We start from the raw sequence: 17,396 nt of genomic DNA, 5'->3' as shown, positions 1-17,396 counted from the left end.
GGGCTCGAACCCACAAACCGCGAAATCATGACCTGAGCCAAAGTCGGATGCCCAACTGACTGAGCCACCCAGGTGCCCCTTTAATATCAATATTAATAGCATTAGGAGGGATGTCTGGGTGGCTCAGTGTCCCACTTCAGCTCAGGTCATGATCTCATGGTTCAAGAGTTCGAACCCCACATCAGACTCACTGATGTCAGCACAGAGCCCACTTCAGATCCACTGTCCCCCTCTCTCTCTGTCCCTTCCCCCTCCCTCCCTCTCTCTCTATCTCTCTGTAAAATAAATATTTAAAACAAAATTTTTTAATGCATTAGGAAAAAGTATAAGCGAAATTCTTACTCCACAATAATCTACAAGCCTCTGCTTTCATCAGCTGTTTACTACTTCTCTTCATGTCATTCATTTTATTTTGAACCTTAAGCTAACTTTTACTTAGTTTTGTTTTTATCCAAGAATAATGATGCTAAGTCATTTAAAATTAAACTAAAATAATTTAGGCATTCTACTGGAATATTGCCATTGCATGGGTTGAAATGGCTTTTCTCCAAGTTTTCCACCATCATAATTATCCTTTTTCTTTTTTTAATCACATTGCTCAATTACATATAATCAAATTTGGTTGACAGTCTTCTGCACAAAGTAGGCTCTCAGCTATTGATTGATGTCCTAATTGAAGGTTAATTGCAAGTGTGTGACAAGGTTGACACAATTTAACAACGTGAAAATTATGCTTTGCAAGTAAGCATAAATTATTACTACTTTTAAACATTTAACCTTTAAAATCATGATTAAGTTGGTGTGCCTGAGTGGTGCAGTTGGTTGAACATTGAACTCTCCATCTCGGCTCAGGTCATGATTTCACAGATTGTGAGTTTGAGCCCCGCTTAGGGTTCTGCAGTGATGGAGCAGAGCCTGCTCAGGATTCTGTCTCTCCTTTTCTCTACCCCTCCCCCACTTGTGCAGGCACGTGCGTGCTCACTCTCTCTCAAAATAAAAAAATTAAACAAAATTATCATTAAGTCAGCCATAAGTTAGATGAGGAGAAGATTTTGATGGGATATTTGAAACAAAATACATTTAGAGTATTTAAAATTGAGGAAGAACATACTCGCGAGAAAGTTCTTTATTACTTAACTAAATTGCAGTATCTCCTGCTGTAGATCATTTCCTTAAATAGAGCCATTCTTGGAGTGCCTGGGTGGCTCAGTAGGTTAAGCGTCCGACTTCGGCTCAGGTCATGATCTCAGTCTGTGAGTTTGAGATCTGCATGAGGCTCTGTGCTGACCGCTCAGAGCCTGGAGCCTGCTTCAGAATCTATGTCTCCCTCTCTCTCTCTCTCTGCCCTCCCCCGCTCATGCTCTCTCTCTCTCTCTCTCTCTCTCTCTCTCAAAAAATGAATAAACATTTTAAAAATGAGAAAATAGAGATATTCTTGCACTACATGATGAATATCCATTATGAATTTCATAAACTGTATACACTTTATTATACATGCTTATTGTACATACTTTATTATGAAAATTTTAAAACATGTCATGGAGTTTTCAGTCTTGATGTAGCTGGAAAGTGACATAGCTCACATTTTTTTAAAGAGTTAAAAAAATTCCAGATGAAAGTTTGTAAATAAAAAAATAATTTGCCTCCGAGGGCAAAATCTTGCAGAATTTTCAATTTATTTTACTTGTGGATGTTGAGAAAAGCTGACTTTTTTTTTTTCTTTTAAGGTTGACTTGTGCAGCAAAAAGCTAGACCGAGCCGAGCAGTTGATTGGAGGCCTTGGGGGTGAGAAAACGCGATGGAGCCTTACAGCTCTGGAGCTGGGCCAGTTGTACATCAACCTGACAGGTGATATCCTCATTTCCTCAGGAGTTGTCGCTTACCTTGGCGCCTTTACATCTAACTATCGACAGGTAAAGAATACTAGTTGATTTCTAAGGTCTCTTCCTGACCCTCCCATTATAGCCAGCACTAATCTCATCTTAGAGGATTTTGTTTGCTTGCTTTTTGTTTTTTTTGGTAAGTATGGGGAGTGAAGTGTTTCCAAGTGATTTGTAGGTGTGTATCTTAGTTATTCTATAAATTGGCTTGATAGCCAGAAGATGCTATATCAAATATTCTTCTGAAATCAAATTGTTTTAGAAACAAAAAGATTGACTCCAAAAGGTAACATGAAATGGTAGACCCTGATGATAAAATTTTAGTTCCTAAACAACTATAAAGATACCAGGATGTTTTACATCTTTGTGTGTGTGTGTGTGTGTGTGTGTGTGTGTGTGTGTGTGTGTGTGTGTGTGTTTAATCAGCTTCTCCCTATGAGTTTCAGTAATGGATCATTTCAAAAATCACTTCAGAGACTGAAAGTTTAGGGGAGGAAAAGGCAAGCTGGCTTAGAACCAAATAGATTCTTTCCTTGGAAAACAAATACCAAGGGACGCCTGGGTGGCTCTGTCAGTTAAGCATCTTTAAGCATCTGACTGTTGACTTGTGTTGAGGTCATGATCTTACGGGTTCATGAGATCAAGCCCCACTTTGTGCTCTGTGCTGACAGTGTGGAGCCTGCTTGGGATTCTCTCTCCTCTCTCTCTGCTTCTCCCCTGCTTACGCACACCTACATGCTCTCTCTCAAAGTATATAAACATAAGAAAGAAAGAAAGAAAGAAAGAAAGAAAGAAAGAAAGAAAGAAAGAAAGAAAGAAAGAAAGAAAGAAAGAGAAAGAAAGAAAGAAAGAAAGAAAGAAAGAAAGAAAGAAAGAAAGAGGCAAATACTGTGTTTTCTGCTTCAAATTTCCACCGCTTTGATGGATTCTGCCTCCTCTCTTCCCCCTTCTCTATAGCAACCTAGACTTTAACTTTTTTTAACGAGTCGCTGATGTCTCAGTTCCTTCCTATGAATTCATTCTGTCCTGCTCTGATCCTCTCGTGGGTCAGGGCAGCTGGCAGATCACACCCCATCGGAAGTTTCCCATTCAGTAGTAAGCAGAAGGTGATTGTGGCAACTCGTTGTCTGCCCAGATGCCCTCCTGGCTTCCTGAGCTTCCGTGTCCAACAACCAGCGCCTGTGGCTCTTTTTTGGCAAACTTCCCTTGGGTTCTTAGAATTCACTTTGCCCAGGGCGTGGAGAGCCAGAATTGCTGAGATTTATTTCCCTCGAGGGCAGGCCTGGATGAATGACTGACAGGAGTGGGAGCATGAGGGTCTGTGTCCCTTCCTGCCGGTCGGAACGACTCTAAGTAGTAACTCACACTCCCTGTGGGACCAGCTGAAGCCACCTGCAGCACAGTGCTGGCTGATCCCTCACCTTCTACTAGCTGCTCCCCAGTCCTTTTACTGCTTCCCCTCACATCCTTTCCTTAATAAATCACTTCACATAAATCTTCATTTCAGAGTTTGCTTCTGGGAAACCCAGCTGAGACAAAAAAGCCTTCACAACAATTTTGGTTCTTCTCTCGCATCAAAACCTCTGGATACCAAGAGCCCTCCATAAATAGCTGGATCCCCTCCCTCCAAGCTTCATCTGAGTGGTTGTTAATTATTCATCAACCCCTTTGTAAAATTTCTGGTTCTCTCTATAAATAAAACATAGACAACTCCAATTCTTCTAGGATAATGGGGCCCGCAGTACTTCAGCTGCTGTGCCCATGCCAATCTGTAAAACAGAATCCTGTGGTGCTATAAGGCCTAGAGTTGAATTAATTCGAACTTTTTCACTTTTCCGGCCAACGGTTAAAGTCAAAACTGTTGTGGTGGTGGTGGTGGCTGTTTTCTCCAGGATGACACTCCTGATGGCCACTTTTTAAATTTCTACTATCTAGTGTACCACTGGAGTATTAGGCAAGGCTCTTGGCTTCTATGTAGAGATGCTTGTTCAGAACACCTCGTGTTCATTTCAGCTCTTCTCGGCCGCTATGCCCCCTTAGATATGTAACTGGGCCACTTCAATTTCTAACCCAGAATTAGGGTAACGTACCATACCTGTCAACGATGAACAGTAACTATTGCCTTCGCTACTGCTTTCCCATATCACTGACTAGTCTGCCAAGACCAGCATCAAGCTATATTTGACGAAGCCTTCAGATCTTCCCCCAAAGTCTACAGGCCGCCCCACAGCCTGACAACAAAGAGATCAAAACAGGCCAGTAGGAACGGTGTATAAGAAGGCCAAATTCAAACCGGAAATGCTTGATACCCCTCCTCCCTACACAGCCACACCACTCGTTCCTGGGAACAACAGCCAACCCAAACAGAAAGTCAGATGATAGTCTTTAAGTGCTCCTAAGAGGTGACAGTTTTGCCCCCCATTGTTTGCCCGGCAGTGTCACACCTACAAATATGTGGCATTATGTGGCAAAGGGACTTTGTTATTAAGGTTGCTAATCAGCTGAACTGAAAATAGGAAGATCATCTTTGGGCTCGATTATAGGATAGTATCCTTTTAAAGCAAAGTAAGAAAGTGCCCAAAGAATGATAGGGACGTGTTAAAGGAACATAAAATGTAGTTTAACGTTACTTCCACTGGCCACATCAGCAATAAATACTGATAGTAACATAACTCATTGAATAAAAGATGTGGGCCAAATGAGTGAAGAGGTCCAAAAGGTACAGACTGATAGTTAGAAAATAAATAAGTCCTGGGATTTAATGTACAGCATGGTGACTACAGTTAATAATGATGTATTATATATTTGAAAGTTGCTGCAAGAGTAGATCTTCAAAGTTCTCATCCCAAGTAAAACATTTTTGTAACTATGGTGATGGATGTTGACAACTTACTGTGATGAGTTGTCACACAAAGAGTGAATCGTCTTGTACACTTGAAACTAATATCATGTTATAGGTCAGTGATATTTTTAGAAAAGAGACCAAGGTAATAGAAAAAGGTCGATCTATACTGACATAAATTAATAAATTTAAAAGAATGAGTGCCTGACAAAACCTAGATATATTCAGCTGTGAGTATCTCCCCACAAAATGTTATTAATTACAAAGGGAAAGGGGAAAAAAGCAATGCAGAGGCTGTAATCCAATATTAGACAAGTACTGCCTTAACTCGGTTTTGATTCATAATAAAAACTCTGAATTCCTTTGTGTGGGTAGTTTGCTCAGCCCTCACCACAACCATTTCCTGTATCGGGCTCTAATACTGCAGCTTATCATAGGCACCCAGCTTCCAGCAGACCTCAGATACGTAACACCTGAAGATCCTTCATCACTGTACCTGAGGAATTACTCAAACTACCCAGTCCCTAGGAAGCCCAGGCAATATAGCTAACCCTATCACATACTGCTTGCATATATAACTGCCTCCTACAGTTTCACCTTGCTGTTACCCTGTATCTGGGGGCAACTTCTGGTGTGGCAGCTTTCTCCCATTTGGCAGTGTAAGTAACAAAGAGTTCTTTCATCTATCTGAGTGTCTTGTGTCCCACCACCCAAAGAAGATTTAATTATACCTAAGATCATACAATTATGAGGCAGAAGCCTGGCAGGCAACACCTTAGTCAAGTGATAAAAATCACTATCATCAATAAATGAACAGTCTGAAATCTTGTACCACTGATTGAGTGCAATGAGAAGAATACGACTACATTTTCTATGGTATTGTTGCCAAAGATGTGTAACCTGAACTGAATCATGAGAGAACATCACAGAGACCCAACTTTGGGGCATTCTACAAACTAATTGATTGATCAAGGTCATAAAAGTCATCAACTCCCCTAACCTGTCATGACCTTTCATGTGCAAACCTAAAGGAATGTTGGTGGACCCTGCTCAGCAGGAGGCCAAGGGCGATGGTGGTGCCCACCATGCCCCCTCTACCAGCACCCCTCCACACACAGCATCTCATCCGCCTGTGGGCTCGTACCAACACCTCGTGTGTCTGTGCCTCTTCCCCACGTCTCTTCCTAACCTCTTTTTTTCTCTGGTCATGCCTTGCACTGTTTCTGAACTCTTACATGTAACCTCAGATTGGACCTTGACTTCTAACTTTCTGAGTGTGAACCCGGACTTAAAGTACCCTTTTGGTTCCTGAGTAGCCTAGCAAACTATGCCCTAGGTGGGATATCCCAGACTCCAATATGTATCCTGGTACACATTGTTGATGCCTGATAGTCCTGCCATGGTCCCTTTCCCCAGGCATGTGAGAGCCAGAAAAAAAGGTTTTCATTTTTTAGTCCCCTACCAGTTCAAATTAGATTTATGCCATAATACTAAGGCTTGCTGGTTATTTGTAATTTAAAGAAAATACATAGAAAGATGATGGTCTCCAACTACTTTGTCGAGTGAAGCTTTAGAATAATAATTGGCAATTGTTTTTTTCGGATACAGCATTCTGACGTCAACTTCACTATTAAGTGATCTACCTAAAATTAACATTGGATATAGTTAATTTTCATTTGAATGTATAGTGGACCTTCTAAATAATAATTTTATTTGAAAAATCTGATAAATTATTTTTGAGATGCAGTTTCAACAATGGTTTGTTGACTCAGGGAATAAAACATAATCAAGGAGTTGACAAAGTATTCATTTGGTAACCTCCAGCCTCATTTTTGTATCTCTTGTGTATGTCTTAAAGAACCAAACGAAGGAGTGGACAAATTTGTGCAAAAACAATGATATTCCCTGCTCTGATGATTATTCTCTTATGGGTATCCTGGGAGAAGCAGTGACAATTCGAGCCTGGAATATTGCTGGGTTACCTTCAGACCCATTTTCCATTGATAACGGGATCATCATAATGTAAGGAAAATATTTTTCTCACAAATGATCTCTATTAATCAGTAGATTTATTTATCTGTGCATCTTTTAAACAATTATAGCTAGTAAACTTTTATCGTATTGGAAAAAATGTACTTAAATTATTAATTAGCTAAATTAAATATGAATAATCGCTTCCTTCTAGTAATATTAAAATGACGGCATATTGGAGGCTATAGTAAACAATCAAAAACCCTAATGACTTTTGCTTAATTTTTAATCAATTTTTAGCAAATAGAGCAAAGCCCTACCATGAATAAGTGAAGTCCAAACTGTTGATTCCCGTAAAATTACAGGGTTTTGTTATTGCAGGTTAATGAAAGGTACAATGGTGGGTTGGTGGTGGTGATGGACTCAAGTGTACCAAATTCTTAGTCCCTCCTGGGTGTGGGACCAGCTCAACTGATATGGATACATTTCTGAGTCCTGGGCTGACAGGGACTTTCAAGATAGTGGCCATTGTTCCTGGAATCTCCCAGTTAGTAGATAAATCCCATGGACATTGGGCTGGAAGAACACTGCAGGCTCACCCATCTTCACCTTTCCTCCAAGTCTTATCTCCCCAAAACCAAAAACTTCAGCCTGACCCAGTGTAAGGACAATTATGATTCATGTTACCTCCTAGTTCACATTACCATGCACCTTCTATCACTGGGCCAGTCTTCTTGGAGGTTTTGGCATATTAAGAACAGCACAGGTAAACCATCAGGAGAAATGTTCGGTTCTGTGTTACAAGACTTTTGATCGGTTGTTAGTTTACTACTGAAAAAGCAAGTGATGTAATAGTACTTAATTTAAAGTAAAAATGGCAGAGGCATGTGAATTTTTTAAAATTCCCTTCAAATAACCGCTACGTATGAAGATGAGTTATTCTTAAATTTTTTGGGTGTAGTATTTAATTATTCCACAATTTAAAACTCTGGTGAATACATTTCTTTACTGCTCAACAAATGATCCTGACATATATATGGACTTATTTAGCATTTATTTACCGAATTGTTCTACAGGAATTTGAGGTATGTGCAATTTGAATATAAAGTAAAAATTGATAAGACCACTTAGGGAAGTTATACTTGATACAAGCTAATCCTTACAATTGGGCCCTGAATTAATTTCAAAGCTTTCTGGTCATTAAAGCAAAAAAGAAAAGTGTGTCATATAGCTCTCATTTTTTAACTAGGTAAATTGTACTTAGACAAACTTTTTCAGGAACTAAACTTAAATGTAATTATTTTGTTGATTTGGAGAAAAGACTACAAGGCTTTTCTTCGGGGAACTAAAATTAAGTACTGGGTGTTCTGCTCTGATAATCTAAATTAATCCAGAAGAGAAATTATAGGATCTAGATAAATGATAAATATGTACATTACTTTGCCACTGAAACGGATTTTTTAAGTGCCTTTTTTACAAGTACAGGATAACAACTAATTTTTTTTTAATTCCTTAACCAGGTAGGTGGCATGCAGAGTGTTTGCATTGATGTTTAATGTGAGAATACAATTAGGCACTGACCTATATGGGAGATTTCTGAAAGTTTAGAAGTCTACTTTTGCTTTGTCCAGCTGGACCAATTAACATCAGCCTTAAGAATAGTCACATTTTTGCTGTTTTTGCTACTGTTGTTGCTATTTTTTTCCCCTCCCAGAAAAAATACTTTGCTTTTTCCCAGCATTTGTGAATATAATTGGCCATGTCCCTCATAATGGTAGTTATGTCTTTATTGTTTCGATCTGCAATTTATATACCTTTGTTCCACCTCGCAGGGTATCTATAACCATTATATTCATTGGAGGCTAAATTGCTTCTTATTTTATAGCAAATAAATGTACTCTTTCTTTTGGGTCCAGTCATATTTCAATAATAATAGAACTATTGGTGATTATTTTTCAAGATAACAAACTCACATTTCAGGAGAGAAAGGGGTAAAACATGATGTTAATGAGCCAGAACCCCTACATTTTTGCTATTTGTTTATAGAAATGTTGAAATATTAGCAAAAAGTTATGGTAGCAACTTTACTAAGAAAGAAATGTTAACCTTTTTATCCTTGGCTTATTTTGTCAGTGTATTTTGGTGATCTCCTACTGAGAGGTTTCAGTAAATAGGTTTAAGGTGATCATTTTGAAGTGTCAGATAAGTATCTTATTTACTTGCCTACTGTGTTCTTCTCTTCCCCAGAGATACTTGCTTGGTAATGATAATACCTAATACTGAGCACTTACTAAAGACCTAATCCTGTGCTAAGTGCTTTTCACATGCTATCTCAACTGACTGAAGAGTTGATGATTTAGGGAAAGGGGAAGAATCTATAAGATTTAGATAAATTGGATTATAATTAACTTTTGCAGCTATTGACAGTTGAAGGTCCTTGGCTAATCAGAATTTCAAGGGCTAGTGATAACATTAAATGTGATTGGATTGTATCTGAACATTTCACAGGGAAATAGTATTAACATTGTTTAACAACTTGGTAAATAAATCAGACCTATATCTAATATACCTCTGCTTTTTAAAAAATGTCTTTTAGTTTTCATTTCTGTAAGAGTCAGATAAATTCAGCTTATTTCAGTAGCAGTAATAACAGAGAGGAGCACCCACCTTTCATTGTCTGCTTTTATCAATTTTTATGTATGGACATGTGTAAAGAGGAAAATAATAAAACTCTTTGAGATGCATCACCATTACATATTTAAATTTTATGTCCTTCCCTGCACAATAGTGAACATGTATTATCACTGTATGCATTTTTGGGGGCACCTGGATGGCTCAGTTGGTTAAGCGTCCAACCGTTGATTTCATCTCAGGTTGTGATCTCACGGTCTGTGACATCAGGCTCTGCACTGACAGCATGAAGCCTTCTTGGGATTCTCTTTCTTCCACCCTCTCTCTCTCTCTCTCAGAATAAATTAAAAAATCAACGTTTAAAAAAATGTGTTTTTCAAAAACCCCGAAGAGCACCAAATTAGAATCCTCTCTAGACCATCACAAAAGAACAAACAGTATTAAAACCTGGAATGCTGAGTCTATAAAAATTCAGTTTTCATTTGGGAGCCACTGGTTTTAAAGCATTTCTGGATTCAAGAATGTTTGGTGGAGGAAGTAAGAGAGAAGATTGTGTGGAGAAAAATGTCTTATCAAAAAATAATGCAAAATAATAGTGGAGAGGAAGTAAACAGGAAATGTGGTGCTTGTTCATTTCAAATTCAGGATTTATATTCCTCCAAAGACTGAAGCTGTTTAAACCAATGTGTGTTGCATATAGCTCTCCAAAATAATTGCTGTTAAAACCAGTACACTCTTTTCTACCTACTCTGAAGAATGTCTCCTTTGAAATTTTATTCATTTAATATGTTACACTGTAGAAGTCCTAATCTTTAAAAGCAAAATTTGCTTTAGGGGCACCTGGGTGGCTCAGCTGGTTAAGTGCTCGACTTCAGCTCAGGTCATGATCTCTCGGTCACCAGTTTGAGCCCTGCATTGGGCTCTGTGCTGACAGCTCAGAGCCTGGAGCCTGCTTCTGATTGTATGTCTCCCTCTCTCTCTCTGCCCCTCCCCTGTTTGGGCATGTGTGCACGCGCTCTCTCTCTCAAAAAATAAATAAAAACATTGAAAAAATTTTTAAAGCAAAATCTGCTTTAAAAATAAAAAAAAAAAATCAAAAACTGAAGTTACAAAATTGTCCTGCTTTTCGATCAAAAACATCTCATATTGGGATGCCGGGGTGGCCTAATTGGTTGAGTGTCTGACTCTCAATTCCAGCTCAGGTCATGATCTCATAGTTCATGAGTTCAAGTCCCACATTGGGCTCTGCATGGACACCATGGAGCCTGCTTAGGATCTTCTCTCTGCCTCTCCCCACTCTCTCTCTCTCTCTCTCTCTCTCTCTCTCTCACAAAAATGTAGAAAAACACAAAAATAAATAAATAAAAACTGTTTTAAAATGTCATATTGAGGGTATTATTTGGAGAAAATAAGTTTGATATAATTGTTAACTAGGTATGGAACAGCATACCATTACCCTTTTTCCATTGAATTGCTTTTACATTTTTGTTGAAAACCAGTTATCCACATATGTGTGGGTCTTTTTCTGGATTGTTCATTCTGTTCCATTGATCTATTTGTCTTTTTAAATTTTTTTTAATTTTTAACTTTATTTTGAGGGAGAGCAAGTAGGGGAGGGACAGAGTGAGAGTGAGACAGAATCTCAAGCAGGCTCCGTGCTGTCAGCACAGAGCCCAACACGGGGCTCGAGCTCCCAAACTGTGAGACCATGACCTGAGCCAAAACCAAGAGTTGGACACTTAACCAACTGAGCCACCCAGGCAACCCTGTTTGTTTGTTTTGGTGCAAACACCACATTTTCTTGATTAGCATAGCTTTATATTAGGTCTTGAAGTTAGATTATATATCTTCCAACTTTGTTTTCCTTTTTCGGAATTGTTGTGTCTATTTTTTTTTTAATTTTTTTTTTTTAACATTTATTTATTTTTGAGACAGGGAGAGACAGAGGATGAATGGGGGAGGGTCAGAGAGAGAGGGAGACACAGAATCCGAAACAGGCTCCAGGCTCTGAGCTGTCAGCACAGAGCCCGAGGCGGGGCTCGAACTCACGGACTGTGAGATCATGACCTGAGCCGAAGCCAGATGCCTAACCGACTGAGCCACCCAGGCGCCCCATGTTGTGTCTATTTTTTACCTCTCAATATAAGTTTTAGATTCAGTTTTTAAATATCTACAAAAGATCCTTCTGGGATTTTGATTGGAACTGCATTCAATCTACACATCAATCTGAGAAAACTTGACAAGTCTTCTATAAATACATCTTTATTTTTTAAGATCACCTTTGATCTCTTTCATCAGTATTTCCTTGTTAGACTTACACCCAGTATGTCTTAATTTTTGTGTGCTATTATAAATGGTGCTTTAAAAAAGTTTATTCAGTTGTTCATTGTTGGTATTAGAAAAGCAGTTGAAGGGCGTCTGGGTGTCTCAGTCAGTTAAGTGTCTGACTCTTGATTTCGGCTCAGGTCATGATCTTGTGATCATGGGATTGAGCCTTACCTCAGGCTGGGCCTGGAGCCTACTTAAGATTCTATCTCTTCCTGTCTCTCTGGTCCTCCCTCCCAATAAAAAACAGAAAAAAGAAAAGCAACTGATGTTTGAATATTGACCGTGTACATTGTGACCTTGATCAATTCATTTATTAGATCTGTGATCTTTTATATAGGTTCATTATGATCTTGTATATAGACAATCATACTCTATGCAAATAGACACAGTTCTATTTCTTATTTTCTAAAATTATGCCTTTTATTTCTTTTTCTTGGCTTATTGTACTGTCAGGGACTTTTTATGTTTACATTGGCAAGTGTAAGAATATTTGCCATAAAAATATAATTTACAGTGTTGCACATTGTTCCTTTTACCCAATCTTAGGGGAAAGGAATTAGTCTTTCACCATGACGTATTATATTAGCTGTGGGTTTTTTGTATATCCTTTTCATCAGGTAAAGGAAATTCCCTCTGTTCTTAGTTTGCCGAGGGTTCGTACCATTTTACATGTTAAATTTTGTCAAGTGCTTGTTCTGTGTCTATTGAGATATTTTTTTTTTTACTGTTTTTCAAGCCTCAAGTTTAATAAATTTGAATAAAACCAGAATGAGTACAATTTTCAGAAAAGTTTCTTCCAGTTAATTTAGCTTTCTTATGAGGGTTTGACAACATGATATTTTTGTTTTAATGTGCAGTATGTTTTGTTTCTGGTTTTTGCAAACATGATACAATGAGCCTTACAGTGTTGCACAGATGATTGGATTTTGCAGGGTCTCCTGCTAACGATTCTGAATAGTAAGATGTGACCTGGGACCAGAGAGAACAATGTCCAGCAGAATTTGACCAGACTTTGAATCTATAACATAGCATGACATTGCTTTTTCAAATAATTCCCTAGTACAAGTTTTTTTTTTTTGTTTTTTTTTAATCTACTTCTAATTATCTTATGGCCATTTATCAGTGCCTAAGTGTATGCCAGGCCCATATATACTTTCATACTCTGAGACATCTCATGGATTACTGGCACAAGCGGGCACCCCAGTAAAGATGGCGGCACTGCCTGCTCTCTTGCCAAGTAGCGCACGGGCCTAGATGGTACCTGAGGTCTGCCTTCCACTCTGTTCTTTCTCTTCCATCCCTTCGTGCCAACCTGCACGCATTACTGCCTCTCTTTAAAAACAGTTCTGCAGGGGCGCCTGGGTGGTTCAGTCGGTTGAACGTCCGACTTCAGCTCAGGTCATGATCTCCCAGTCCGTGAGTTTGAGCCCTGCTTCAGGCTCTGTACTGACAGCTCAGAGCCTGGAGCCTGCCTCAGATTCTGTGTCTCCCTCTCTCTCTGCCCCTCCCCTGCTCATGCTCTGTTTCTCTCTCTGTCTCAAAAATAAATAAGTAAATAAAATAAATAAATAAAATTCATTTGGTTTGTTTTCATAGCCTGATACCAGAACCCGTGGTGTAGTACCAAATTCTTGCACTAATTTCTATGAAGCAAGCTATCTGTATACCCTTGCTCATCTGATCGAGCTACTAATACGAGCTAACATTTATTGGGGCATAATGTATGGCAGACACTAATAGGCTCTTTTTAGTAATCTTCTCAATCTTCTTAAAAGATCTATGGAATAGATACTATTGTTATCCACATAACTTACAACTCAGAACTCTGATAAGCCTCAAAGAAGTAAAGTTGTCCAAGGATGAAAAGATTATTTCCTTCAAACGTTGATCAAGAATATCAGTGACTTACAAACCATGTCATTTCAGAAATTGAAAGAATTTATGAAAAGTTTATTTCTGCCTTGGACAGCAGACATCAAACAATCTGTTTTTTTTTTTATTATTATTCTTACTGTATTTTTAAGTAAAATCTACACCCAATGTGGGGCTTGAACTCCGTGACCCTGAGTCATTTGCTCTACCAACTGAGTCAGCCAGGCGCCCCAAACTATCTTAACTTTTAAAGCTGACTTTGTTAGGGCCTCTGGCAAGCTCAGTCCACAGAGCATGTGACTCTTAATCTCCAGTCATGAGCTTGAGCCCGACATTGGGTGTGGAACCTACCCAAAAAAGAAAAAAATAAATAAAAAGAAACTTTGCTGTTTCTCCAAACATTTTTGGGATCATGCATTCACTGGGAGCCAGCAAGTGCCCCAAAGAAAAATCTCCAAATTGTGAAGAAAATAGGCATATTTCCTTTCAGAAAAATCAAAGCTAAAATGTTTAGCTATGTATTTTTTTTTTACCCCTTTTAGCAGTAACTGTGCCTTGCATAAACCTCATTGGCTACGATACTGCCACTGCACAAAGCTAGCATGTTTAGAAATTGAAGAGTTCTCTCCCCCACCCCCCACAACTACCCCGCAAATAGAGTGCCTACATTGTAGCGACTCAGGAAGAGGCAGGCTCCCTCCTTCCAAATCACCTCCATCAGAGAACACCCGCTGCTGAGTAGCAAGTCAGAGGTTTGGATTCAATGCCCCATACAAGGAGTCTTCAAAGTGTTAGACCTTCAAGTCTGGCCTATGAAGGAAAAAAATCTTAATTTGGGAGTGAGAAAACAGTGCTTTAGGACCACTGACTCCAAACCTACATCCTTCAGAACTCCAAGAAAACAGGCCAAGTACCTATCTACCTCAGGGCTGTGGGCCCCAAGATGCTTGGAGTTATCCTCAGGTGTGATTACTTTCGGTGATGCCCTTCTTCCTTGACTTCCTTGACTTCTGGCACAATGATGCCAATGCTGTCTCACAGTCACTAACACTATTCTGTCTTTGAGAATTTCAGATGATGATACAGGTCTGGTTCAATTCTTCCTTTTGCATTTATATTTGGGGGCTCCTGTTTGGGTGTTTTTGTTTTGTTTAAGCAGGCTCCATGCCCAAAGTGGGGCTTGAACTCATGACCCCAAAATCAAGAGTTGCATGCTCTAACCACTGAGCCAACCAAGTGCCCCTTAATTCTTCCTTTTGCATTTAGGGAAGACCGCTGTTTCCTATGCTAGTTTGATGTGCTCTAATATAGTGTCAAAAACTACAAACACACTGAAATTAAAACATGAAATCTTAGGAATCAAAAATAACCCAGGGGCAAAAATAAATAAATACATAAATACATAAATAAATACCAAATAAATAAAATCTTAAGGGGCACCTGGCTGGCCCAGGCAGCAGAGCATGTGACTCCCGATCTCGGGAGTCATAAGTTCAAGACCCACATTAAGAATAAAGGTCACTTAAAAAAAAAATTAAGAACAATTTTTTAAAAAATAACACAAGGGCCAAAACCCTGGTGTAAGCTAGTCAACAGTGTAGCTCATATGCACCTCTCCATCTCACCCTTCCCAGAGGCAAGGTCAGGGCATCCATGGTCCGGTTGTCCAGTTTGAAGTAGCACCTAAACCAAAACCAAGCCAGGTTGTTCTATCCAAAAGAAGCCCAAGTGTCTTCTGCAAAATAAGTTCGTGTAAGTCGGAGGCAGACCCCAGGCCAGCGGGGGATGTCGTTCACTCAGCAGCAGGGTGACATTTGGAGATTAATATTGAGAGCTATGCATGGTCTGGATACCGTCAAGAATCTGCTGTAGCTCCTAACCTTCAAACCACCCCACCGGGCTTGGGGTCAGAGCCTTCCACTCCTCAGCAGGCTCTGGGCAAATGTTGGCCAAACAGGCCAACTCAAACTTAAGAAGCTTCTCCTAAAGCAACAAGCTGCGGACACTGGCAATGGACTCTCCTGTTTTTGAAATGACTGAGACGGGCTGTGACATTTAAAGTTTTCATGAAGACCTCAGGAAGTCCCTATGCAACCTCTGTACTCTCATTCTGTGGCTTTCGATGCTCCAGGAGCATATGAGCTTCTGAACTGAGTAGTGTCTCAGCTGTTTCATACTCTCTGGGAAAGATGCTGTTGAGGCATCCTCCTCCGTGTCGCCGGCCCCCATATCTACACCCCCAGAAGCAGAGAGATGTGTGCTTTAAGTTTAGTTTGTTAATATGGTGAATTTTACAGATTGATTTTTTTGAATGTTTGACTAACCTTGCATTTCTAGGATAAACCCTACCTGGTCTTCATGTATTCTCCTTAATCATATACTTCTGATTCAATTTGCTGACACTTTGTCGAAGATTTTTACATTCTGTTCATGAGGGATATTGGTATGTGGTTTCTTTTGTTGGCATGTCTGCAGGATTTCATTATCAAGGTAATGCTGGCCTCATAAAACAAATTGGAGAGTGTTCTCCCCCTTTCTGTTTTCTGGAAGAGATTATGTAGAATTATTTTTCTTAGATGTTTTGTAGAAAGAACCAAAGAAACTATTCGCGCCTAGAACTTTCTTTGTTGGAAGACGTTACCTATGATTTCAATTTTGAAGGAGTTAAAAGACCATTAAAGTTATCTATTCTTTATAAAAAAAAATTTTTTTTAATGTTTACTTAGAGAGAGACAGAGCATGAGCGGGGAAGGGGTAGAAAGAGAGGAAAACACAGAATTTGAAGCAGGCTTCAGGTTCTGAACTGTCAGCACAGAGCCAGATGCAGGATTTGAACCCACAAACCATGAGATCATGACCTGAGCCTAAGTTGGATACCTAACCTACTGAGCCACCCAGGTGCCCAGCAATTTATCTATTCTTAAGTGAATTTTGGTAGTTTCCATCTTTCCAGAAATTGGTCCAGTTCAACTAAGTTGTTAAATTAACGGGCATAGAGTTGTTTGTAGTATTACCTTGTCATCCTTTTAATGTCCGCAAGGTCTATGATTATAATCTTCTCTCTCATTCCGGATATCAGTAATTAGCATTTCCTTTTTTTTATTTTATTTTTTCTTGATCAGCGTAGGTAAAGCTTAATAAATATTCTGGATCCTATCTAAAAATTAACCTTTCATTTCATTGTTTTTATCCACCTTTTTTGTTATCCATTTTATTGACTTCTGCTTTAATATTTATTATTTCTTGTTTTTGGCCTAAACTACTCTCTTCTGTGGTTTCCTAAGGTGAAAGCTTGTTATTGAGTTTAGATTCTTCTTCTTTTCTAATCTAAGCATTTACTGCTATACATTTTCCACTAAGCACTGCTTTAGCTGCATAGCACAAATTTTGATATGCTGTATTTTCATTTCCTTCAAAATATGTCCTATCTTGAGACTTCTTTATAGGCCACTTAAAAATATGTTTTTAAATTTCCAAATACTTGATAACTTTTAAGCTATTTTCTATTATTTTTTGTTTTTTTACTTAATTTCATTATGTTCAGAGAACATACATTGTAAGATTCCAGTTGTTTTAAATTTCTTTGTTTTATGCCATAAATAGGGTCTTTCTCAATTTTCTATGTATACTTGAAAAATATTATTTTGCTATTATTGGGTAGAGGATTCTCTTTTTTTTTAAGGCTTTTATTTATTTTTTATTTTTTTATTTTTTTAACGTATATTTATTTTTGAGACAGAGAGAGACAGAGCATGAATGGGTGAGGGTCAGAGAGAGAGGGAGACACAGAATCTGAAGCAGGCTATAGGCTCCGAGCTGTCAGCACAAAGCCTGATGTGGGGCTCGAACTCAAGGACTGCGAGATCATGACC

At 38.9% G+C, this 17,396-nt stretch overlaps 1 protein-coding gene and 2 pseudogenes across 3 annotated transcripts in view; 1 reads left to right on the top strand and 2 right to left on the bottom strand.

Annotated features, from left to right (window-relative positions):
* The window catches only part of DNAH7 (dynein axonemal heavy chain 7), a 264,436-nt gene that overhangs the window by 159,279 nt on the left and 87,761 nt on the right, over positions 1-17,396 (top strand). For all 3 annotated transcript variants that reach the window (XM_042994954.1, XM_042994955.1, XM_042994953.1), the window contains 2 exons: positions 1,728-1,913; positions 6,581-6,744. In XM_042994954.1, the coding sequence (XP_042850888.1) occupies positions 1,728-1,913; positions 6,581-6,744 (350 nt within the window). The remainder of the gene's footprint in view (positions 1-1,727; positions 1,914-6,580; positions 6,745-17,396) is intronic.
* LOC122241599 lies at positions 13,991-14,123 on the bottom strand (annotated as a pseudogene).
* LOC102966793 lies at positions 15,346-16,591 on the bottom strand (annotated as a pseudogene).

Source organism: Panthera tigris, chromosome C1, assembly GCF_018350195.1.
Source record: "Panthera tigris isolate Pti1 chromosome C1, P.tigris_Pti1_mat1.1, whole genome shotgun sequence".
Lineage (NCBI taxonomy): Eukaryota > Metazoa > Chordata > Mammalia > Carnivora > Felidae > Panthera > Panthera tigris.
This window is presented reverse-complemented; position numbering and strand designations above follow the sequence as displayed.